The following is a 25408-nucleotide window of genomic DNA, read 5'->3' as shown; positions in this document are numbered from 1 at the left end:
CCCGAGCTTGACACTGTCTACTTGTAAGTGCTCAAGGGCACTCCAAAGGGTCCACCCAACACCCTGGTCTTTAGAATTGTTGCTGATGCCACAGCTGTCAAGCCCGGCAGCCGCAGGCGCTCCCAGGGCTCATGCTTCAGTTGGCCGCTCATCATGGTCAACCAGGTGGTAGCAGGATTGCGATACCACTGCATGCCGTGGGTTTCTAGAACCCTCTTTCCCATCAGCAAGAGCTCAGCACTGTGTACAAGCCCAAAGGCACAACCAAACCTACCCCTGAATCCCATCTTTTGAGCCTATTTCCTGGGACACTCCAGGTAGCAATTCTGTGTCCATTGGGTCCAATCAGGAGAGAAAAACCAGAGTAACTTTAACAGGCAAAGTTTAATATAAATTATTGACTTTAATTGGAATAATAGGGATTTACTGGCAAAAATGCCTCTGAATTCACTGGAAATCCAACTGGGGTGCTGGGGCCAGTTGCTCACAGAAAGGCGCCTCGGTGGAGGCCCTGTACCCCCTGTGGAACCACTGGGGGGTGGAGGGTGCCAGGCGCAGCTGCTGACCGTCCGGCACTGTAGGAGCTGGGTGCTGGGGAGGCCACACGCACCGCAGCACCCAACAGGAACCAGGCAGGAAACGCCTTTCCTCCTGCAGCGTCTCTAGAGTGCCCTCTACTGACAAAGCCTGGCATGCTCGTTAGCAAAGGAAACGTGTATTTCAAAGGCCCAGATCCATTTTCACAGAGCAGACAAAAAAGTTGAATTTGGAGCCGAAAGTCAATGAATCAAGAACCGGCAACACCATGGGATGCGGGGTGCTACCGGCCTCCAATGAGTGTGGGCCAAGGACGCTGTACCTCCTACAGCGAGGACAGTCCCACACAGGGAAGAAACGTCCCTGTAAAGTGCCAGGGGCACCCCCCCCCCATCAGTCAAGGCCCCTGCAAGAAATGGCCGTACACACAAATAAGGACGATTTGAGAAGAGTCTCTTGGCAAGGTGTGGGCCAAGTGTGGGGAACCACAAAGATCAGCGCAGCTTCCTGGGGCTACCGAAGCCCAAGCCTCCACCTGCCCTGGCCTGAGGAGGCAGCGGAAGGAGAGGTGTGCGGAAAGGGCTGCCTGACAGGATGACAGTAGCTGTGACCTTCAGCCAGGGACAGCCAGGAATAAACACCCTTCCTTCACGCTCTCTCTCTGATCTGCCAGTGCCACAACCCCACTCCCACGTTGAACCCAACTGGAAGCCAGAAGTGTGGTGAGCGATGAGACATTCCACACGCCACCCTGAGATCCCACTGGAGTTGGGAGGAGGCCGAGGGCCATGCATGCACGGGGCTGGCTCTGTCCTAAGGCTGTTCCTCCGGCTCCACTTTCAGGCCCTGGGCCCAGCCGGCCCCCAGAACCTCGCAGTTGGGCAGCATCTCCTCCACCAAGATCTGCGTGAGGCCTGGGTTGGACACAGCAGGGAGATCTGAGATGTCCAGTCTGCGGAGGTTCCTGAAGGGGGCAAAAAGGGCAGGAAGCCAGTGTAAGGATAGCATTTGTGTGTGCGGGGGCGGGGGCGGGGGGGGGGGGAGTGGCGGGGATTGGCCCCAATTCCAACCCTAGCTTCCTAAAATAAAAACAAATCTTTATAGCTGTCCAAGCACATGAAATCCACCGTGTTAACTGCAGATACGCACCCCTTCTCCCACTGTTCTGCAACAGTGTAAATACGATGGCATTTCATCCAAATAAAGGAAAAAAACCCCAGAGTCATTTCATTCTCCCAGAGACTCACTGCAACTGCTCCCCTGTGCTTACCCACCACGAACGCTCTAGGTTTTGATGGAGGCGGGGGGCCGTGGGAAACTGCCCAACAGCACTCGCCCCCTACCCGCAATTTCTCTCCTGCGTCTGTGTTGTGTGGGAGGTGCCCTGGCACGGGCGGCCTGGGCTGAGGTCTTACTGGAGGTGGTGGAGGCAGGCGAGGCCCCGTTCGGAGATGTGGGGACAACCGGCCAGCGAGAGCTCCTGCAGTGAGCTGGCCAGTGGGTGAAGGCGGCTGAGACACCAGTCGTCCACGTGGGGGCAGTGCTGCAGCGACAAGGACTGGAGCTCCTTCAGAAGCACTGCAGGGGGAGAGGGCAGGATGGCACCAAGAGCCCTCTGGAGCCCACCACGAAAGGGAGCATGCACAGGCCTGTCCCATCTCCATCCCACCCCGCCCACCCCACCGTACCCCACTCACAGAGATTGTCCAGGCCCTCGTAGTTGATGGCGCAGCCGCTGGCGTCCACAGCCTCTACAGGTACCCCCTGGAACTTCAGGAACTCAAGACGGAAATGGCCACGCTCATTTGGCCTGATCCATTCCTTGTTCTGAAACCTGGAAAAGGAAAAGAGGGGGTGTCAGCAGAGTGCCCCATTCTTCCCAGGCTCCAGCCTCTGAGAATTCTCCCCAGTCCCATATGATAAAATTATTGTACCGTGTCTGGGACGCTTCCTGTACATCAGGGCCTGTACTAAGTGCTCTACATGGGTGGCCTTATTGGATCCTGTGACAGTCCCAACAAAGATGGAATGTTTTGCCAATTTTACATACCCAGAGAACAAAGGTCAGAGAAAGAACTGATAAAGTAAGAGCAAAGACGCAAGAATGCAAGAATCCCTGTAGACGGGCAAAAGTAAGGGATATTTTCAAACATGTACACTGTTTCTAAGGAAGGTGCTGGAGGAAGCGCTCAAACCCGGTGAAATTTTAATTGAAAAAAAGATGAGGGGTAGATGAAGTCTACATGAATTGTGTTTTTCAAAAAAGAAGAAAAAAATAAAAAACAAAGAGAGGAGGAGAAAAGGAAGGAGAAAGGAGGGGGGAAAGGATGAAAGAAAGAAAAAAGAACATTGAGCACATATACTGTGCCAGGCCTCGTTGCGAATGTTTACATCGCAAAATCCCATTCAGTCTTTTTTTTTTTTGAGACAGAGTCTCGCTGTGTTGCCCGGGCTAGAGTGAGTGCCGTGGCGTCAGCCTAGCTCACAGCAACCTCAAACTCCTGGGCTTAAGCGATCCTCCTGCCTCAGCCTCCCAAGTAGCTGGGACTACAGGCATGCGCCACCATGCCCGGCTAATTTTTTTCTCTCTATATATTTTTAGTTGTCCAGATAATTTATTTCTATTTTTAGTAGAGACGGGGGTCTCGCTAAGGCTGGTCTCGAACTCCTGACCTCGAGCGATCCACCCGCCTCGGCCTCCCAGAGTGCTAGGATTGCAGGCGTGAGCCACTGCGCCCGGCCCCATTCAGTCTTTACAGGAAACCTTGCGGGTTAGATACGATCACTATCCCATTTCACAGATGACAAAACTGAAGCTCAAGAATAAGTCCCAAGCCACACAGCCAGTAGGAGGCAGAGACTAGGGGACTCACAGTGAAGCCTGTTGATTGCAGAGGCTGGGTGTGAGAGATGCCCGACCACCTCCCCCCAACCCCGTTTTAACCCCTTAGCTGTCATACTTGACCGTGCCTCCCTGCTTCAGGATGAAACAGGCACCTGCGGCATTCGGGCCATAGTCCTGCACGAGGTGGGCGAAGGATCTGAGGAGAAAATGGCAGCTAAGGATGAGGCCTGGCCAGCGCCACCCCCCTCCCCAACACTGCTTAGAGGGTCAGAGTCCACAGCGCCAGGCAGACAGACAGAGTCAGGCTGCAAATATATATTTATTTATTTATTTTTAGAGACAGAGTGTCACTCTGTTGCCCTGGCTAGAGTGCTGTGGGATCAAGCTCACAGCAACCTCAAACTCCTGGGCTTAAGCGATCCTTCTGCCGTGTCACAGGCTGCAAATATTTATTGTGCCTATTAAGTGCTGGGCACTGGGGGTACGATGGTGACCAAGGCAGAGAACATCCCTGCCTTTGTCAAGCTATTTTAAAGAGGGAGACAGACAACAAGCCAGGAAACAGTGGCAAACTGCAGAGAATATCAATTCCATGATAAAATAAAGCAGAGGGGCTGACTGGGAGTGGCTTGGCTCAGGGGTGGGGATGGCAGAGGCTAATTCAGTTTGGGTGTTAAGAAATGTGTCTTGGAAGTGACATGAACTGGTTGGTCACGAAAACCTGGGCTCAAGGGATCCTCCTAAAAGTCAGCCTCCTGAGTAGCTGGGGACTATAGGCACACACCACCATGCCTGGCTAATTAAAAAAAAATTTTTTTTAGAGACAGAGGCTCACTATGTTGCCCAAGCTGGTCTCAAACTCCTAGCTTCAAGGGATCTTCCCACTTCAGCCTCCTGAGTAGCTGGGATTACAGCTTATACCTGGCAGGGAGGTGACATTTGATCAGAGTCTTGAGTGGTGAGAAGGAACAGAGTGCAGAGGCTTGAAGGCTTGAATTATGATGGCTGAGCAAACAGCAATAAGGACACTATGTTGATGAGGGTGAGGGGAGTTCCTGGTAGGGGGTCTCAAAGCTCAGTAGGGGACAGGTTTTAGGCCCTAGAGACTGGCTTTTATTGTAGTTACAATTGGAAACCACTTGAGGGTTTTAAGCAGAGTGGCAATGTTATCTATTTTACTTTTTTAAGAGTCCTTTAACTGCTTTGTGGACTATAATGGAGTGTATGGGGTGAACAGTAACCAGTTAGGAGATGACTGCAGTAATCCAACCACAAAACAAAGGGGCGTGGACCAAGCTACTAAGAGTGGAGGCAGTAAGAACTGGTCAAATTTGGGATAGTCTAGTATTTTATTGATGGACTGGGAATGGAGGGCAGAGAGAGGAATCAGGGATGACCCCTCAAAATTTGGCTTGAACAACTGGGTGGGCAGCATTACTGGTTTCTGGGATAGGGAAGGCTTAGGGGTGAGCAGATTTTTTTTAGGGAGAAATGAGGGTTTGGTTTTAGCCATGTTAGGATTGAGATGCTAGCTATACCCCAAGTGGAACTCGTGGGTAGCAAGTTGTTTATATGAACTGGAGTTCTTGAGAGGGCGTGGGCTGGAGAGGAAGCTGCAAGAGTCAGCAAGGCTGGCATTGGAAGCTGAGGTGCCACCTGGGAATGGTAAGGGCAGGATCTGGGCTTTGACTGGTGAAGCCTGAGCAGTGGGTCTCCACAAGGTCTTGCAGGCTAGGGGTTCTCACCGATTTTTCTGGTGCACTTTCAACATCTGCCTTTGGAGGAAGTACTCCCTCATAAACTCCACATCATAGAAGCGGTCAGACAGGAACTGGAGCAGTGTTTTTCCCTTCTGACTGCCCTCTGGAGTCGCTGCCCCACCCGGGCCGTGGATGCCCCTGCTACTCCCATTCCGTATGGCTGCCACCAGGCGCAGGGACTGGGGCTGGGGAAAGGAAAGGAGGAGCTGAGCTTGGATCCCCCAATTCTTGCTCCATAAACCTCAACCCTTCTGCTTCCTGGATTTCTCTAAGTTCTCCTTTCAGAACTTCCAAATTCTTAGGGATTCCAGAAATTTCTCCATGTTTTTCTCAAGTTCTTCCCCTTAATCAGCCCTAAATTCTCTCCTTGATTTAGCCAAATATTGTTGATTTTCCTAAATTTTCCCCCTAACCTAAGGAGGTTTCTCAAAACCTCCATTATCTGATTTTTACTTCCCACAAATTCACCCCTTAATTTTACCCAATTCTTCTCCCAGGGTCTTCCTGAATGATCTGTTTCTTTCCCCCAAATATAATCTTAATTTCTCTCCAAACCATGCAGAGAACTTACCATTAAGACCATGCTTAAGGCTGGGTGCGGTGGATCACGGTTGTAATCCTAGCACTCTGGGAGGCTCAGGAGTTTGAGACCAGCCTGAGCAAGAGCGAGACCCCATCTCTACTAAAAAAATAGAAAGAAATTAGCTGGACAACTAAAAATATATATAGAAAGAATTAGCCGGGCATAGTGGCACATGCCTGTAATCCCAGCTACTCGGGAGGCTGAGGCAGGAGGATTGCTAGAGCCCAGGAGTTTGAGGTTGCTATGAGCTAGGCTGATGCCACAAGACTCTAGCCCAGGCAACAGAGACTCTGTCTCAAAAAAAAAAACAAAAAACCAAAAAACCCAAAAAACAGATGCACAAAAGGTCATTAAAAGTATAACTGAATAGGTCAGATAAGCCTAAACAGAAGACTTTCTAGCTACAGGGCCAGTTCAATTTCACTTTCAAGGTCGCCTCTTAATCTGCCCCAATTTCTCTTGCTCTAACCAAATTCTGTGTTTCCCAAATCTCTTGATAATTTTGCCCAAACTCTTATTTTCTTTCAAAATTCTTAAGCACTAAACCTCTTTCTTTAATTTTCACTAAATTTACATTCCTTGATTTTGCCCAATTCTACCTAAATACTTTTTTATTTTGAGACAGAGTCTCACTCTGTTGCCCAGGCTAAGTGCCCTGGCGTCAGCCCAGCTCACAGCAACCTCAAACTCCTGGGCTCCAGCAATCCTCCTGCCTCAGCCTCCTGAGTAGCTGGCACTACAGGCATGCGCCACCATGCCCGGCTAAGTTTTTCTATATATTTTTAGTTGACCAGCTAATTTCTTTCTATTTTTAGTAGAGATGGGTCTCGCTCTTGCTCAGGCTGGTCTCCAATTCCTGAGCTCAAACGATCCGCCCGCCTCGGCCTCCCAGAGCGCTAGGATTACAGGCGTGAGCCACCGCGCCCGGCCTACCTAAATCCTCTTATCGAAATATCGCAAATTCATTCCTTATTTTCTTCCAGATCCTTCCCTTAGAATGACCAAATTCACCTATTGCTCACCCCCAACCTCCATCATACGTTTGGTTTTCTATAAAAATTCCTAAACTGCCAGGCATTTCCCTTACATTTATCTTCTACCCTACGATTGAATCTCAGATTCTCGGCTAATCCTTCCCAATCCTCTCCTCTAGGTCCCACCCTCGCCTGCCCATTGGCTCCCCGTGCGCGCCGTGGTATCCCTTCCTCTGATTGGCTAGACGCGCCGCTTAGCTAAACGTACTCTCTCATCCCCATAGGATTCTCTCCGCCAAGTCCCCGCCCCTTATCGCCCGCTGAAGCTCCTCCCACACCCGCGACCCCCTCGGATCCTTCCCAGCCGTCAGTAGCCACAGGTCTACACTGCCAGGGCGGAGCTCAGCGGAAGAAGCTCCTGCTGCCCCAAGGCCCTTTGCTCTCTTGGCCGTCCGCAGAGGCCCTGAGGGCAACGGCTGTAGAGAGAACTTCAATCTGGGGGACTCTAGGAGCTCCGGTCACCTACCGTCCTGGGCGCCGCCATGTTGCTAGGGTTGCGTCACCGGAAACGGCCGGTCGCGAACGCCTTCTCTTGTGGCCACGCCCATCCCTCCGTCTTCTGTCTCTCTTCTTAAAGGAGCACGCACGTTGTAACTCTTCTCGGGTTTGGGGTTACTCAGAGCGCCCTGGGCTTTAAAACAGGACTCTGAAGTCTTTCCCCGGGGGAGGATGGGCTGTCCTTCGTTCTAGAGTTTCTTCCTTTCCTTAGGCTGCAGTTGCGTTCTCCCTGAGTTTCCTTGTTCCTCCAGCTCTCCCTGGCTACCTCCTTAAAATAGGGAATGAGGTGGCTGAAAAACGGTGTCATTTAATTAATAAAGCCCGGGTCAGGCAAGGGAAGGGCGAGCGGGTGGAGTCCAAATCTGATTTACATTTTGTGAAGACCGTTTCTGCCAGGTGGAGGATGTACCTTAGAGGGCAAGGGTAGACGCAGGGGACCAGTAAAGGGGCTACTGCAAGTCTAGGCAAGAGATGAACGGGGACAGGATTAGGGATGGAGCGGTGGAAATGGTGAGAAATGCTCAGATTTTTTTTTTTTTTTTGAAACAGAGTCTCACTCTCTTGCCTGGGCTAGAGTGCTGTCGTGTCTAGCTCACAGCAACCTCAAACTCCCGGGCTCAAGTGATCTTCCTGCCTCAGCCTCCCGGGTGGTTGGGACTATAGGCACGCGCCACCGTGCCCGGCTAATTTTTTCTATTTTTAGGTGTTTGGCTAATTTCTTTCTATTTTTAGTAGAGACGGGGGTCTTGCTCTTGCTCAGGCTGGTCTCGAACTCCTGAGCTTAAGCAATCCTCCCGCCTTGGCCTCCCAGAGTGCTGGGATTACAGGCGTGAGCCGCTGCTCCCGGCCGAGATTTTGGGTCTGTGTTGAAGGTCAAGTCAACAGCTTGAAAAACTAAAAGGACAGTGGAGATGGGGAAACTGGGAGAGCAGCAGGTCAGGCAGAATAACTGTGTTGATTTAAGCCACCAGGAGTGTGGTTATTTGATGTAGCAGCAACAGGAAATGAATCCAGTGAGTAGGTCCCAACTGAGAGTTCCATTTTGATCATATTGACCTAGAGATGTCTGCGACATCCAGATGGGGCTACTGAGTCAAGATCTGGAGCTCAGGAGGGAGATCAGGATTGTAGTCAGAGACTTGGGAGCCAGTGACATATACGTGAAATTTTAACAGCTTGGGCCCGAGAGAGGGGTTCACAGCAGAGGAAGGCCTGCAGTGCTGCCCAACCTTGTCCACAGCGGGGCTCTCCCTGACAGTGAAATAACCACAGGCAAGTCCAGGGTCGGCAGCATCGGTTGGTCTGCCATAGGCTGGCAGCCTGGACGCTGAGGCCCTCCAGCTGAGGGATCGTTCTCTTGGAGCCCCTGGACGCCATCCCTGCCCCTCAGGCAACACTGGCGGGGAAGGTGAGGGATGGCCTGAGCTGAGAGGGCAGGCAAGGACCAAGCTTTGGGAAGCCACAGGTCAGAGGAGGCTGAGAGGCTGATGAGGGGGGAGGGGCAGCACAGATGGGGCCAGGCATCAACAGACACTGAGACACCCTGAAGTGCTCAGCGAGGGGTGGAGTTTGACCTCTGCAAGAGAGGCTGTGTTTGGATCCTTGAGAGCAGAGTTAAGGTTAGACTTCAGAAGGAAAAACAAAAACCAAGAACACGAGGCCAGTTGATTCTCTGTGAAGAATGGACTTTGGGATGCCTCTGCAGGAGCCCCAGCCCTCCCGGTTGCCCTTTATTCCCCCCTCCCCCCAGATCCCCAGGGGACTGGGTCACCCTGGACCTTGCTACTTCCTGTTCCTGACAGCCACTGCTCATGGAGCTGTGGAGGCAGCTGAGGGAGGCTGGACTGGTGCCTCTGGGGCTGGGCCCACCCCCACAGGCCCTGCGGGGGGTCTCCCCCGTGGAGAGCCCTGGCCAGACCCTCCTGTCTTCAGGGGCAGACACTGGAGGTACCAGGGAGAGTCTGCTGCGGATCTGGGAGGAGCTGGTGAGTGAGGGGTTTGAAGGCACAAGAGATGGGGAGAGAGAGAGAGAGAGAATAAGTGAATGAATGAATGAAAATAGAAAGGGCTAGAGATCGGAAGACAGAATCTGAGTGACAGCAAGAGATAAATAGAGGCAGAGATAGAGACAGAGACAGAGACATAGAGTGAAAGACAGGAATAGAGACAGAGACAGAGAGACCTCAAAAGGAAGAGACAGAGGTGGAAAGACTGAGACAGAAACAGAGCAGGAACAGAGACAGAGAGATTCCAGCTGAATCTAAGAAAGAGAGAGACGGCGACAGCCAAACCCCGGCACAGAGAAATGGGGAAACAGAAACTCAGAACAGAGAGACAGGGACATGGAAAGACATAGAAACACATAAGGACAGAGACAGACAGGAGGAAACAGAAATCACAAGAGAGGGACACATACTAAGAGAGACAAAGAGACCAAGATTGAGAGAGAGGCAGTGAGGGACAGCACAATGGAAAGACAGAGACAGACAGAGACACAGGTAGAGATTGAGAGACGCTCTGAGAAGCAGAATGGCACTTAGGGTCCTGGGGCAGAGTGAAGACCCTGCCCAAGTGTCTTGGGCCCGGATTCGAACTGGGATCTGCTGTCACCCAGGTCCTGGAGGCACCCCTTGCCCTCTGGGGTAGCATGCCCGTGACACACCCTTTCTACTGGCAGGAGAACCTGCGCCAAGCGGATGTCCGGCTGCTGGGCCAGCTGTGCAGCTTGGGGCTGCAGATGAAGGCACTTCGGGAGGATCTGGTTACCATCCTGGAAGAGGAGGAGGAGAGCTGTGAGGAAGAGGAGGAGGAGGATGAAGAAGAGCCCCAGAGGAAGCAGGAGGAAGAACACCTGGGGACCTCCTGCCCAGCCCCAAGCCCCCCTGACTTTGAGATGACCATCTGAGGCTCTGCCAGTGTGCCTTCAGAGTGATACACAAATGAGATGCACATGCATGCAAAAGAGAGGGGAAATTTGCGGGACAAATCAGATTTGCAATCAAGCGTGCTGTTTGAGCAAGTGCTTTCTCTGAAGATGTCTGCAGTGAGATGTGGGCATTGGCCTGTGAGCTGGAGGTGTGTTTGCAGATGATGTGGGAGGTTGCAGAGAAGCTGCAGGTGCATTTGCAGAAGAACCTTGTGCGCACTGCCGAGGAGATGTGGGCCTTTGCAAACATGACGGAGATGCTTCCAGACGAGATGGTGGCTCGATGCTGTCCAGTGTGGTAAGCCACTAGCTGCACGTGGCTATTGAAACACGGGGAGTCTGAATTGAGATGTGCTGTGAGTGTGAAATACACACCAGGTTTTAAAGGCTTACTGTGATAAAAAGAATATAAAAACATCTCAGGAGTTTTTGAGATTAATTCTTTGTTGAAATAATATTTGGAGTGTATTGGTATAAATAAAATATTACTAAAATTAATTTCACCTGTTTAGTTTGTAAGTTTTTATTGTCATAAAATAGACATAACATAAAATCGACCATTTGAACCATTTTTAAGTGTATGGTTCATTGGCATTAAGTACATTCACGCTGTTGTGCACCCATCGCCACCATCCGCCTCCAGACTCTTTCCATCTTCTCAGCTGAAACTCTGTACCCGCTAAAAAATGACACTCCATCTCCCTCTCCCCGAACCCCGGGCAACCACCGTTCTACTTTCTGTTTCTATATAACTGCCTACTCTAGGTACCTCATATAGGTGGAATTATATATTTGTCCTTTTGTGCCTGGTGCATTTCACTTAGCGTAATGTCTTCACAGTTCATCTAAGGAGGGAGCTTGCATTCTATTTTGTAGAATGGAGGTTACCCCCATTCATAGAGAAAGAAAAATTAAAAAAAAAAGGTTCCTCTGTGTTGTAGTACGAGTCAGTATTTCATCCCTTTTTATGGCTGAATAGTATTCCACTGTATCACGGCTGTGCCACATTGTATGTATCCATTTCATCTGTCGAGGGACACTTGGGTTCAAACCCTTCTATTTTTTTTGTCCATTGGGAATAACACTGCTAGGAACATGGTGTGCAAATATCTGTTAAAGTCTCTGCTTTCAATTCTTTAGTGTATATATCTGGAAGTGGAATTGCTGAATCCATGTGATAATTTTGTGTTTAACATTTTGAGGAACTATTATACTGTTTTCTACGATGTCTGCATTGTTTTACGTTCCTTCCAGTGACACGCAAGGGTTCCAGTGTCTCCATTTCCTCATCAACACTTATAACAGCCAGATGGTAAGGTACCTCCGAGGCTGGGGGCCAGGGCCCGGGACTCTGCCACGGGGCTATGCTTTGCGTTCATTCCACAATATTTACTGAGCTCTTGCTATGTGCTAGGCGCTGTCCAAATACAGGGTATACTAAGGAAAGAAAATAAAGGAAGCAGTAAAAGACAGAAATCAGGCTGTGCACTGTGGCTCACGCCTGTAAACCCAGCACTCTGAGAGGCTGAGGTGGGAGGATCACTCGAGCCCAGGAGTTTGAGGCTGCAGTGAGCTATGATTGTGCCACTGCACTCCAGCCTGGAAGACAGAGGGAGACCATGTCTCTAAAAATAAAGACAGAAATCACAGTAGTTAATTCTTACCAAGCATGCACTTGGCCAGGTATGGCATTTCATATGCATTCGATGTCCTTGAGGCCACATCTAACAAACACACTTGGCCAGGTATGGCATTTCATATGCATTCGATGTCCTTGAGGCCACATCTAACAAACACTTCAGGGAAATGAGAGGCTCACCAAGGACAGGGGCTTCCTCAGATCAGCCAGCGGGGGCGGGGCTCCCACCTGGATCTGTCATTTATGCCTCCTGACCCCTCCTGTAGGGCGGAGGACCTGGCAGTGAGGCCAGATCAAAGCCAGGTGTGCAGGGCCAGGCCATCCCTCGTCATCAGTTATCCCCTCCTCGAGGGCTCCTCCCCCAGGCTCCTTCTCAGAGCCCCCACCTCAGTTTCCCGCCCTCCCCCCAGACTTCTAGAGCTGTGCCGTCCACTGCGGTAGCCACTCACCGTGAGTGGGTCTTGAGCGCTTGAAATGTGACCGGTCTGTATCAGGAGCCGCTGCAAGTGAAAATACACGCGGGATTTCAAAGCCCTGGTATGAAAAAAAGGAATGCAAAAGAACTCGTGACTTTTTTGTTAATTACATGCTTAATTGATAACGTATTCAATATATTGTGTTAAAAGACATATATTATTGAAATTATTTTCATCTGTTTCTTTCTTAAAATTTTTCAATATGGCCATTAGAAAATGTAAAAATTACATATGGATCTTGGCTTGGGTGTATGTCTATCGGGCGCTCACCTGCTGTGAGGCGCTGTGTCCACCAGGTGGCGCCAACACACTCCCCTACAGCGCCCCCAGGGAGGGAAGAGCCAGGACAGAGGCGGGTGGGACCCGTGTGAGGCCCTTTGAGGCAGGAGGGCCTTGGAGAGGGCGTCGAGACACGCTGCTCCCACGCTGAGCCCCCCTTTGGGGGGAGAAGCTGCAAGTTCTGCTGAGCAGGAGGGAGGCAGCGCGCTGGCTGGATAGTGACTCCCAAAGATACCCATGTCTCATCCCTGCAACCTGTGACTCTTCCCTGAAGCCTCCAGGACCAGCACAGACCTGCCAACACCCGGACTTTAGACTCCTGACTCCAAAGCAATAGGAAAATCAATTGGTGTTGTTTTCAGCCCCAACTTTGTGGTAACTCGTTGCAACAGCTATAAGAAGTTAATACAGGCAGGAAAAGACACAGAGGCAACAGTAATTTTTATACAACCTCCCATCTCCCCTCTGCCCACCACCCCACCCTCCCTTGTCCTCAGTGCCCACCTCTAGACACAAATCTGCTGGGCCTCAGGAGCCAGAGGCTTAGTGCAGGGGGTCCCAGTAAAGGGGCCAGCATGGGTCGTGACATAAGGGGTGAAGTTACCAGAAAGGTGAGAATCCCACAGAGGGAAGAAGTCACAGGTACGAGGAGGGAGAAGTCAGCGATATGGGGGGCTGAGGCTGCAGGTCTTTCAGGAGAGGGAGGGAGTTTGAGCAGGGGGTGTCTGAGCAGAGGAGGGGCCTGGCCACCAGCCTGGGGGAAATGTGGGGGGGTCAAGGGCCAGCCTGGGGTGGGAAGTAGAGACAGGGGATGGAGGTTTCCAGACGGAGGGCGAGTGTTTTCCAGTGTCCAGCTCTGACCAGGGAGAGATCTCTATTTGAGCAGCATGATCTCAAAGAGGGCTTTGGGTGGGGCAGTTATAGCATCACAATAATGGGGGGGGGGCACTGTGAAAAAGCAAACTCTTCCCTACTGTCCTGTAGGAGGACTCCCAGGAGATTTGTTAGTGAATGTAAATTAGTTAGACCCCAGCAGAGGCCAAACAGGGGCCTGGGCAGTGGAGGGGGAGGAGCCCCAGGGTCCAGAAGACTCTGGAAAGTGCCTAGCCCAGAAACCTGGCGACGGTGAGTGTGGATGTGCGGGGATGCAGACCCTGGAGGCCAGGGAGCGTGTGAGCCCAGAGGTGCGGAGACGTGTGGGCAGCGCTGGACAGTGCAGAGCCCCAGGAGTCCGGGCAGAGAGGAGGGTGGGGGCGTCTGGGACTCGGAAGATGTCAGAGTGTGTGAGGCCCATCCACGGTCGCTTTTACACTGCCACAGAATTCTTCCTGGCTTCAGAGCTTCCCTTTTTTTGTGACACCAGCAAAATTTGTCCCTTGAAGGCGTCCCACCCCCAAATAGACTGGATGTGGGCCCTATTTTTGTCAGACCTCAGGCTTCAAGGAGGTTCATTCCACTCTGATCTGCATTTGGTTCCTCCCCTCACTTAGGATGAGCCCCCACAAGGCACCAGGTCTGTCCTGTTCCCACCTGGAACTTCCCTTTCTGATCAGCAGGTTCTCAAACACCACAGGACTCGACTACGGAATTTCACCCCCTGAATCTCCCCTTTCCCTACACCCAGCAGGCCCCCAGCCCTCAGCTCCCCAGACCCATATTGACCTTCTCCCCCATCTCATGCCCCTCTCCACAGTGAGACCCCTCCTCTCCTCCTCTCCTCAAACACAGGCCAGAGACTCAGCCCAGCACGAGCAGGCGGCGGACACAGAAACAAGCATGAGACCTCAGTCCAGCTAAATCTCACTTTATTTTTTAGTTTCAAGATTCATGTGAATGTGGGTGTGTGCGAATCCGGATCCTGGAGTCCAGGGAGTGCTTGATCCCAGCAGCATGGAGACGTGTGCACGGGTGGATGACATCGGAGGGTGCAGATCCTCAAGGATTTCTTCCGGGGCAGAGGACTCGGTGAAACAAAGCAAGTGTCCTGATTGAAATTTTCTGGGTCTTGTGGGTGATACCCCAGGAACGTGGCCAGTTCGGGAAAGAAAACCGGAATCTCTTTTTCCTCCCGCAGACATTGTCACAATTGGTAGGATTTATAATTAGCAATGCATCCACACCACCGCTGCAAATTTGCCAGGAGATATTATTTTTTCAAAAATAACATGCGATGTTACCTTGTCAGTGTTCTGGATGATCGTGCCGAGACCGTGCTGGATGTATAAGTAGAAATTACACCAGAATCACTTGTGCTGGTGTTTGATGCTTCATGGAAATCTCACACTTTGCTTTAACTTGCTGATGATTGAAGCTCATCCTGTCACTGATGTCTTCCTCATCACTAGATGTCTCTGTTCTCACTTGTGCCATTGTCATCCATCATCAGTGTTTGCATCCCATGGTGCACCCTTCAGAGCACTATTGCCTGGTAAGGTATTAGAATACTTGCTGTCTCGTGTTCTTCAGGTCGGATTTTCAGGCTGTTTTCAATGCAAGGTATCAACATGATGTTCTGCAGTGTCCAAATGGGCCAGGTCCTTTAAGAATTCATTGGACTGGATGTAGTGGCTCATACTTCTTATCCCAGCACTTTGAGAGGAGGAGACAGGAGATCGGCTTCAGACCAGGAGTTTGGGACCAGCCTGAGTACACAGTGAGACCTTGTCTCTACAAAAAATTAAAAAAAAAATTAGCTGAGCATGTTGGTGCCCACCTGTAGTCCCAGCTACTGTAGCAGGCTGAGGTGGGAGCATCAGTTGAACCCAAGTGTTGGAGGCCGTAGTGAGTTATGTTTGCATCACTGCACTCCATCCTGGATGACAGAATGAGATCCTGTGTCAAAAGATAAAATAAAAGCAATGTATATATTGAGTTAGAGAGAAAAAGGTTGACGATATACTGTTCTTGCTCCCACGCATGTGCAGTCTGTTGCTGATCCTACATGATAAGTTTTGAAAGGAACATATTTGCCAAATAGACGCTGCACACCACACACTTGCTGATTTATTGTTACCTGCTCTGCTAAGGATAAAATGTCGGGCACAGCGGCTGCGTTTGCTGAGGTTCGCAGTAGCCGTTATAAGTCCCAGGAACCATCTGGATTTGGAGATGTGAGACCGGTGAATTAAATGGGGATAGGATGTGACCATCTCCCTGGTAATTTGTCACTGCAGAAAGAGGAAAGTAATATCCCACCTTGCTTAAAGACTATGTTAAAAATATATTTTTTCTTTTTTTTTTTTGAGACAGAGTCTCACTCTGTTGCCCGGGCTAGAGTGCTGTAGCGTCAGCCTAGCTCACAGCAACCTCAAACTCCTGGGCTCAAGCAATCCTCCTGCCTCAGCCTCCCAAGTAGTTGAGACTACAGGCATGTGCCACTATGCCCAGCTAATTTTTTATGTATGTAGTTTTAGTTGTCCATATAATTTCTTTCTATTTTTAGTAGAGACGGGGTCTTGCTCTTGCTCAGGCTGGTCTCGAACTCCTAAGCTCAAACAATCCTCCCGCCTCGGCCTCCCAGAGTGCTAGGATTACAGGCATGAGCCACTGCGCCTGGCCTTAAAAATGTATTTTAAAAGTTTAATTGAGTTATAACTCACCCATAGAGTTCACTCACATAGAACATACCGTTCAGTCCTCCAAGAATATTCACAAGGTTGTGCCGCCATCGCTACTAATTGTTAAATATTTTCATAATCCCAGAAAGTCCTCTGTCACAGCTTGCAGTCACCTCCCCCCATCCATTCTCCCACCCCTCCAAAACTTGGCAAGCACATACAGACATTCAGTGTCTATGGACAGAATGGTTTCTACTTTGCCTATTTTGGGCATTTCAGATGTGGAATTAAAAACTGTGTGCCCTCTGTATCTGGCAACTTCTTCTTCACATGAGGTTTTCAAGGTTCATCTATGTTGTATCACGCACAGTTTTCCATCCTTGCCGTGGCTGTATAACATTCCACGGTATAGATAGGCCACATTCTGTTTTCATTCACCAGGTGATGGATCTTTGTGTTGCTCCCGTTCTTTGGCCATTGCGAATAACGTTTCTATGTGCAAGTTTTTTTGAGAGGTGTGTTTTCATTTGCCTTGGGCATATATCCGGGATCAGAACTGCTGTATCATATGGTAACTCTATGTTGAACAATTTAAGGTGCTACCAGACTGTTTCACAAAGCAGCTGAGGCTGGAAAAGCTCGTGGGAAACAGGCTGTTTGGAGAGAGGCCCCGGGGTCTGTGATTTACACCACTCCCAACCCTCTGTCCATCAGAGAACCTGGCACTGCAGCCAGACCGGGGCCAGGTGTGCACGGCCAGGCCCCGCCCTCATCACCGGCCTCCCCCTCGTCCGGGGCCCCTCCCCTCGGCTCCTTCTCAGGGTCCCCAGATCACTCTCCCCTCTCTCTTCCACCCAAACTCCTAGAGCTGTGAGGTCCATTACAGTAGACGCTCACCTGTGTGGACTTTGAGCATTTGAAATGTGGCTCGTCTGAATAAAGAGGTGCTGCAGGTGTAAAATACACGTAAATTTCAAAGGCCTAATATGAAAATAAGAATGTAAAATAAGTGACTTTTTTCCTTGATCGCATGATGAATGGCTTATGAATATACTGTTTTCCATAAAATAGATCATTTAAATTATTTTCACTTTTCTCTGTTTACATTTTCAATATGGCTGTTAGAAATTTTGACGATGACTCCAGTCTTGGCCGTACTTGTACCGGGCGCCAGCCTGCCCTGACGGCGTGCTTCCACCAGGTGGCGCCAGCAATGCCTCTGGAGCCCCACGGGCCGTGGAGAGCCTGGACAGAGGAGGCTGGGACCCGTGTGTGAGGGCCTTTGAGGCAGGACGGCCTCAGGGAGGATGTTGAGACACGCTGTCCCCACACTGGGCCCTCCTACGGGGGGAGAAACTGCAAGTTCTGGCGAGCAGGAGAGACGCGGTGTGGTAGGCTGAGTAGTGACCCCCAAATATACCCATACGGTAATTGTAATCCCAGGTACCTGTGGCTCTTCCCGTCTATGACAAAAGAGAATTTGCAGATGTGACGAAATTAAGGATATTGAGATGGGGGCGTTATCCTGGATTGTCTGGGTGGGCCCTCAGTGGACTCCCAAGTGTGCCTAGAAGAGAGAGACGGGAGCGAGGTCCCAGGGGTGGCCCAGAAGCAGCCTGCACATGCTGCTCAGACAGGGAGGACGCCGTGTGGCGAGTGCATATTCATCTTACATGGCTCGTGTAGACGGAGCACTGGGAATCAACGGAGAAGCAAGGGGAGGCACCCACACTGAAAGAGATAGGAGCAGTGTGGCCCGCTTGGTAGGACTGGAATTACGCAGGGGAAGTGCCCACATGTGGGCAATGGTCAGGCAAGAGAACACTGGGACTCCACACTGCCCCCATGGACATTGCAGTCCGAGCTACAGGAGGGTCCGTCTTCCTCCACAGGTCTGGACTGATCCAGGGAGCTGCAATGACACTGCTCCAGAGAGAAGGAGCAATGGCAGGGCCCTGTGGGTTTTGGAACCCTGGGTACTGCAGCCAGCACCATTCTGAGGGCCCAGGCCCAGAGCACTGTGTCTGCCCAGGGTACAGCGCCATTGTTGCTGTGTCCTCATCCCTGCTGGCAGGCCAGAGAGGGAGGTGGGAGGCCAGGCACTAGCACATACCTGAGGAGCAAATGCTGCATGTTGGTGCTGCCACCGGGGACCTAGTTGGAGCAAACATCCATCACTGCGGCACCTTTGTCTGCCACCTAAGTAGCCCTGCCAAGCCACCGCTGCCTCCGCCACCAGTGGACCAGGGAGGAGTTGAACTCCCCATGGCTGCCCCCCTCCCCAGAGAGGGACCTGCCCTTCCTGCCCTACTGGACTTTCAGCAGTGCTCTGGGGACCAGCCCACCCCTACACACAAACACCCCCCAGCACCTGCTTGCAATGTGAAAGCCCCTGGGGGTCAGAGGGATGTAGGAGAGCCGCAGAGTTACAAGCCCACAGTGCAGCTGGACACTCCCGCCTGGTTGATCTTCCAGAGCGCTACTCAGTCGTGCCATCCGTCGGCCTGGGAACTGGGGAATACATATCCTATTCCACCACCACTGGCCCTTCCACACCCGGCCAGGGGCGAGCGTTCCACCTGACTCACATTGCCAGCAACACCACAGTAGGTACCTACCGGCATGGACTGAAAGGCAGGGTACCTCTCCCCGTCTTGACTGAGCAATAGAGTTCCCAGCAGATGAGAATAAGTGTCCCACGAAGCTATCTGTTTTACACAGAAAGAAGAAATTCCAGATAAGAGGGAACCAGCATAAGAACTCTGCGGATGTGAAAAAAAAAAAAAAAGCCTGTTTTGACACCACAGTTGTATCACAGCAGCTCTCTAGAAGCGGGCTCCATCCAAAGGGAAACTTATGAAATGTCAATATATGGAATCCAAAATGTGGGTCACAGATAAGCTCAATGGGCTTGATGAGAACTCAAAAACCAAGACCGAGAAACAACAACAAAAATATTTAGGACATGAGTGAATAATTCACTAAAGAGATAGTTAAAGGAAAACAGAACTTGTGGAAATGAAAGAATCATTAGGGAAGTGCAAAATAAAGTAGAAATAACAGATTAGACCAAGCTGACAAAAAATATTTCAGCGTTCGGAGAGAAGGCTTTTGGAATAATGAAGTCAGTCAAAACTGAAGAAGACAGAATCAAGAACAATGAACAAAGAGACCGGGAATTACAGGACTGTATGTAAGATGACAGAACATAAGAATCATAGGTGTCCATGAATGAGAAGAAGAAAAAGCAAAAAGCACGGAAAACCTGTCTGGAGAAATAGTGGAGAAAACGTTCACTGGTCTTGCTAGAGCTTTGGACGTCCCCACACAAGGAGGCCACTGAAGTCCTGGAAGACCCATTGTGAGCAGGACTTCTCCAAGCCATAAGCACCAGACTGGCCAACGTCAAGGCAAAGCAGAAAACCCTATAAGCTGAGACAAAACCGTCAAGAAACTTGCAAAGGAAATCCTGTCAGACTAACAGAAGAATTTTCTGAGAAAACCTTACAAGCCAGAAGGGAATGGGGTCCTATCTGTGTCTTAAACAGAAAAACTTTCAGGCCAGGCGCGGTGGCTCACGCCTGTAATCCTAGCACTCTGGGAGGCCTAGGCGGGAGGATCATTCGAGGTCAGGAGTTTGAGACCAGCCTGGGTAAGAGCGAGACCCCGTCTCTACTAAAAATAGAAAGAAATTAACCAGACACTAAAATATATATAGAAAAAATTAGCAGGGCATGGTGGCGCATGCCTGTAGTCCCGGCTACTCGGGAGGCTGAGGCAGGAGGATTGCTTGAGCCCAGGAGTTTGAGGTTGCTGTGAGCTAGGCTGACGCCACGGCACTCACTCTAGCCCGGGCAACAGAGTGAGACTCTGTCTCAAAAAAAAAAAAAAAAAAAAGTAACATTGGATGTACATGGTCTGAATGCCCTACTTAAAAGACATACATTGGCAGAATGATTAAAAAAACACCACATTCCAGAGAAAGCACAGTGAGGTGTGGAGTGTGGCTAGCTCCCGTGGGACTCTCTGGGGCCCCCAGCTCTGGGCTCTCTGCCTCTGGGCCTGCAGGAGAGCTGGGGCCCCCAGGATGGACCATGGCCTCTGAACTGCAGAAGCCTGGAGCCCTCACTGTGGCTGCCCTCTGGCTGGTTCCAGGCCTGGAAGCAGCACGAATCTCTCCCAACTCCACCTCAGTAACCTGATGACAATGGTGGCCTCTCTGAGGCTGGACTCCACTGGCCACTGTGTTTCCTGGCCTACCCCTCCCTGGCCTAAGCAAAGCCCCCACCAGGCCTCCAGGACAGGATGCCTTTGTGTGGCAGCGGGTGTTGCGAGGCAAGATGAATGGATGTCACCTGAATGCCATGAGGGGCCATTAGAGTTTGAAGGTCCCAAGTAGGTGTGTCTAAGTATGCATGCTTGGTCACCTTTTTTGGCCATGGAGCTGTGCAGGTATCGGTGCTGGTGTGACTGTTCTGTCCCAGTTGGGTGAACCTTTCTCTTAATCTGCATAATGGCAGAGAAAGGGCTTAACGGGCCTGGAAGGTGAGTGGAGTCCCTGACAATGATGGGTGGAATGATAGTGGTCTTCAGGCAGTTGGTCTTTGTTCTCCCAGACTTGATATCAGAAGAGAGAAAGAACATAGCTCATTTGGCCATTTGGACATACCCACAATCCTTTGGGAGGATTTAGTGGCCGGTTCTAGAAGGCTTGTGTAAGTAACATAAAAAAAGCTGCTCTCAACATTTCCCCCCATCTTTTAAAAGTAAATGTTTGCTACATCTAGCCCTGCTAGATGTAAAGAGGTTACCCATGTACGATAGAGTTAGAAAATCACACATCTTGTAAATGCCCATTTGTTTAAGAAAATCATAGAAAAAATGTCCTCTGGAAATGAGTTTGTGAAGTGGAGTTGTTAGTGTCACTCTGGAAGTGACATCCATCCATATCTGTTCTGTGGGTAAGAGGACATGAAGTGGGAGACCTTGGGAAGGAAGAGAAGATTTGATGCCAGACTGGTCATATTTAGAAGACATTTTCATATTATAACCATTGTTTTGCATGTGCATTTTCATCCACACTACTGCATATATTGTTGACAAAACTAAGTAGGTTTTTGAAATATCTAGTCTTTCTAGATGTTCGGAAGTGCCTGATATGTGTTGTAAGTAGAGGAGGGAACACATTTTGTAAATACCCTTTTGTTAAAGTGCATATGAAATGTTTTTTGGGGGCAATGGGCAGTCCCCCTCTGGAGTAGTGCACATTGTGTTTTTGCACTGATGCAGGGGAGGAGGGGGGAGAGGAAAGAGTTCTATGCCGGTGTGCTTACAGCGAGGCAAGATTAACCATTGCACCTACCTCTGTGTATTTTGTTTTATTTATCTGTGTATAGAAGGACAAAGAAGCCCTCATTATGTCTAGTCTTTCTAGATGTTGAAGAATGCCAGTGTTTGACAAAAGTAGAGTTATGAAACTGATACATTTTGGGTTTTTTTGTTTCAGAATATTATGGGGGTACAAACATTTTGTTACACGAATTGCTTTTGTACACTTTGAGTCAAAGTTATTAGACTGTCCATCCCTCAGGTAGTGTGCATTTTTCCCGTTAGCTGTGAATTTACACATCCAGTCCTCCTCCCCGCCCTCCTGCTTGATTTCAGTTGAATTTTACTATCATACGTGCACATGAGTATTGATCTATTAGTTTCAATTTAGTTGTGAGTCCATATGATTTTTATTTTTCCATTCTTGTGATACTTCATTTTTAAAGGGATAGTCTCCAGTTCCATCCAGTTTGTTACAAAACGTCTTAGTTCACTATATTTTTTTTACGGCTGAGTACTACTCCATGGTGGACATACACCACATTTTATTGATCCACTCATGTATTGACGGGCCCCACATCTTTGCAATTGTGAATTGTGCTGCTGTAAACATTCTAGTGCAAATGTCTTTTTTCGAAAATGTCTTTTTTTCCCCTTTGGGGAAATACCCAAAGTGGAATTGACGGATCAAATGCTAAGTCTACTTTTAGTTCTTTGAGGTATCTCCATACTACTTTCCTCAGAGGTTATACTAATTTGCAGTACCATCAGTAGTGTATAAGTGTTCCTTTCTCTCTGCATCCATGCCAGCATCTGTTATTTTGGGACTTTTTGATAAAAGCCATTCTCACTGGAGTTAGATTATATCTCATTGTGGTTTTGATTTGCATTTCCCTGATAATTAGAGATGTTGATCATTTCTTCATGTGCTTATTGGCCATTAGTCTATCTCCTTTTGAAAAGCTTCTGTTCATGTTTTTTGCCCACTTTTTAATGGGGTTGTTTGATGTTTTCTTGCTGAATCACTTGAGTTCTTTGTGGATTCTGGTTATTAGCTTTTTACCAGATGTATAGCATGCAAATACTTTCTCCCATTCTGTAGGTTGTCTGTTCGCTCTATTGATTGTTTCCTTGGCTGTGCAGAAGCCTTTTAATTCAATCAAGTCTCATTTACTTATTTTTGTCATTGCTGTAATTGTCTTTGTGGTCTTCTTCACAATTTCTTTGCGTAGCACGATACCTGTAAGAGTATTTCCGACCTCTTCTTTTAGGATTCATACAGTTTCATGCCTTAGATTTATGTCTGCTATCCACCATGAATTAATTTTTGTGAGTGGTGAGAGGTGCAGACCCTGCTCCAGTCTTCTACATGTGGCTATCCAATGTTCCCAGCACCATTTATTGAATAAGGATTCTTTCCCCCAGTGTATGTTTTTGTCTGCTCTGTCAAAGATCAGATGGCAATAAGAGGACAGTTTTGTATCTGGATTTTCAGTTCCGTTCCATTGGTCTATGTCTTTGTTCTTGTGCCAATACTATGCTGTTTTGGTTACTACAGTCTTGTAGTATACCTTGAAGTCTGGTAAAGTGATGCTTCCTGATTTGTTCTTTTTGCTTAAGGTTGCTTGGGCTATTTGGAGTCTTTTCTGGATCCATAAGAAGCATAGAATTATTTTTCTAGATCTGAAAAAAATGATGTTGGTACTTTAATGGCGTTTTTTCATTGAATTTGTAAATCACTTTGGATAGAATAGACATTTTAACAATGTTGATTCTGCCTATCCATGAGCATGATATGTATTTCCATTTGTTTACACCCTCTGCAATTTCCTTCATCAGTGTTTCATAGTTCTTGCTGTAGAGGTCTTTCACCTCCTTGGTTACATGTGTGTAGTTTGTTCAACACTACCGTGTATATGGAGGACAAACTTAAATTTTTATTTGGAACATCTAATCTTTCTAGATGTTTAGAAGTGCACAAAGTATTTTAAAAGGAGAGATAGTAAATAACACATTTTGTAGATATCCTTTTGTTAAATTTCATGTGAAATACTGTGTTTTGGAAATTGAATGGTCAAACCACTTCTCTGAGCAGTACACAGTATTTGTGCCAGTGCAGGGAGGAAGGAGAAGAAAGTGAAAAGGGCTTTATACCAATGTGTTCATGACGAGGCAAGACTGACCATTGTCCCTCATGTCTGTGCATTTTATTTTATCTTATTTTATTTTGCTGTGTACATAAAGGATGAATACGTGTAATTTACAGCATGTAATCTTTCTAGATGTAAAGAGGTTGCTAGTGCATGACAAAAGTAGAGTTGGTAAACTAGTCCATTGAATAGACTTTGTGTTAAAATTCAAAGCAAAGACAGTTCTTAAAAATACTTATGAAAGTGAAATTGTGAAAATCCCCTCTAAGAATTACAGATGCTCAGACCTGTCCACTGGGTTGACAGAGGTGGGAAGGGAAAGAGTTCTAGGCCAGAATGTTCCTATTTAGAAGACACTTAGAATGTATAGCTTTTGTCATGAGTGTGCACCATTTATTTAATGCCACTGTGTATAATAGAAAACAAACTTAGGTTCTGTTTGAAGCATCTAGTCTTTCAATTTTTTTATATTTACATGCAATTTTATTATATTTCATTTTTTTATTTCGGCATATGATGGGGGTACAAATGTTTAGGTTACATATATTGCTTTTGCCCGCACCCAAGTCAGAGCTTTAAGCATGTCCATCCCCCAGATGGTGTGCACTGTACCCATTAGGTGTGAATATGCCCATCCCCTTGGCCCCCTTCCCTTAAGGGAAGGAGGAAACCCCAGACCCACCCCAGAAGGAAGTGGCTTCAGGCAGGGTCCCTGTGGGTATACTCAGAGCTAGGAGTCAAAGGTGTGGGGCTTAGTCCAATTCCAGTCTGATTTGGAGTGGGGGCAGCCATTGGGCCATCTGTGTGTGTGTGTGTGTGTGTGTGTGTCTGTCTGTCTGTCTGTCTGTCTAGGGAGTTGGACTGATGCATGTCTAGACACAAGGCTGCTGGGCTTCAGGAGCCAGAGGCTTAGTGCAGGGGGTCCTAGTAAATGGGCCAACATGGGTCGTGACATAAGGGGTGAAGTTACCAGAAAGATGAGAATCCCACAGAGGGAAGAAGTCACAGGTACAAGGAAGGAGAAGTCAGCGATATGGGGGGAGTGGGGAGTGGAGCTGAGGCTGCAGGTCTTTCAGGAGAGGGAGGGAGTTTGAGCAGGGGGTGTCTGAACAGAGGAGGGGCCTGGCCACCAGCCTGGAGGAAGTGTGGGGGTCAAGGGCCAGCCTGGGGTGGGAAGTAGAGGCAGGAGATGGAGGTTTCCAGAGGGAGGGCCAGTGTTTTCCGTGTCCAGCTCTGCCCAGGGAGCAGCTTGATCTCAAAGAGGGCTTTGGTTGGGGTGGTTACGGCATGGAAAGCCTGGGTGGGGGGCACTATGGAAAAGCAAAATCTGTCCCTCTATGCCGTAGGACGACTCCAAGGAGATTTGTGAATTAATGAAAATTAGTTAGACCCTGGCAGAGGTCAAATAGGAGCCTGGGCAGGGGAGAGGCAGGAGCCCCAGGGCCCAGAAGACTGGAATGTGCACAGTTCTAGACTGGAAGTGTGGAAACAGTGAGTACAGGTGCGTGGGAATCCAGGCCCTGGAGTCCAGGAGCGCATGGTCCCAGAAGTGTGGAGACACGTGGCTGTCCCTGGAGAGTGCAGACCCCAGAAGTCCTCACAGAGAGGAGGGCAGGGGGATTTAGGACTCAGAAGATGTCGGCTTGTACAGGATCCTGTCAAGGTTGCTTCTATACTGCCGGGGAATTCTTCCTGGCTTCAGAGCCTCACTTTTTTATGACACCAGCAAAATTTGTCCCTTGAACGCATCCCACCCCCAAATACACTGGTCGGGGCCCCATTTATTGTCAGATTTC

General features: G+C 49.1%; 2 protein-coding genes across 3 annotated transcripts in view; one reads left to right on the top strand and one right to left on the bottom strand.

Annotated features, from left to right (window-relative positions):
* Window positions 1-383: 383 nt before the first annotated feature.
* Window positions 384-25408, bottom strand: part of DMAC2 (distal membrane arm assembly component 2) — a 50911-nt gene continuing 25886 nt past the window's right edge. Inside the window, exons 2-11 of one of the 2 annotated variants that reach the window (XM_045531616.1) lie at window positions 18753-18842; window positions 12272-12356; window positions 10393-10575; window positions 9920-10027; window positions 7226-7525; window positions 5128-5327; window positions 3498-3578; window positions 2235-2371; window positions 1953-2115; window positions 384-1501 (exon numbers count right to left, since the gene is read on the bottom strand). In XM_045531616.1, the coding sequence (XP_045387572.1) occupies window positions 1351-1501; window positions 1953-2115; window positions 2235-2371; window positions 3498-3578; window positions 5128-5327; window positions 7226-7243 (750 nt within the window). In that variant the 5' untranslated portion in view covers window positions 7244-7525; window positions 9920-10027; window positions 10393-10575; window positions 12272-12356; window positions 18753-18842 and the 3' untranslated portion in view covers window positions 384-1350. Of the gene's footprint in view, window positions 1502-1948; window positions 2116-2234; window positions 2372-3497; window positions 3579-5127; window positions 5328-7225; window positions 7526-9919; window positions 10028-10392; window positions 10576-12271; window positions 12357-18752; window positions 18843-25408 lie in introns of those variants that run through there. The other variant, XM_045531617.1, reaches the window with a different exon arrangement.
* Window positions 8066-10681, top strand: ERICH4 (glutamate rich 4). Its single transcript, XM_045531619.1, has 2 exons — window positions 8066-9242; window positions 9935-10681. Exons 1-2 carry the CDS (start codon window positions 9069-9071, stop codon window positions 10160-10162), a joined length of 402 nt encoding a protein of 133 aa, XP_045387575.1. The 5' UTR covers window positions 8066-9068; the 3' UTR covers window positions 10163-10681.

This window comes from Lemur catta, chromosome 19 (genome assembly GCF_020740605.2).
Source record: "Lemur catta isolate mLemCat1 chromosome 19, mLemCat1.pri, whole genome shotgun sequence".
Lineage (NCBI taxonomy): Eukaryota > Metazoa > Chordata > Mammalia > Primates > Lemuridae > Lemur > Lemur catta.
Note: the sequence above shows the minus strand (reverse complement) of the source record. Positions and strands in the feature narration are given on the sequence as shown.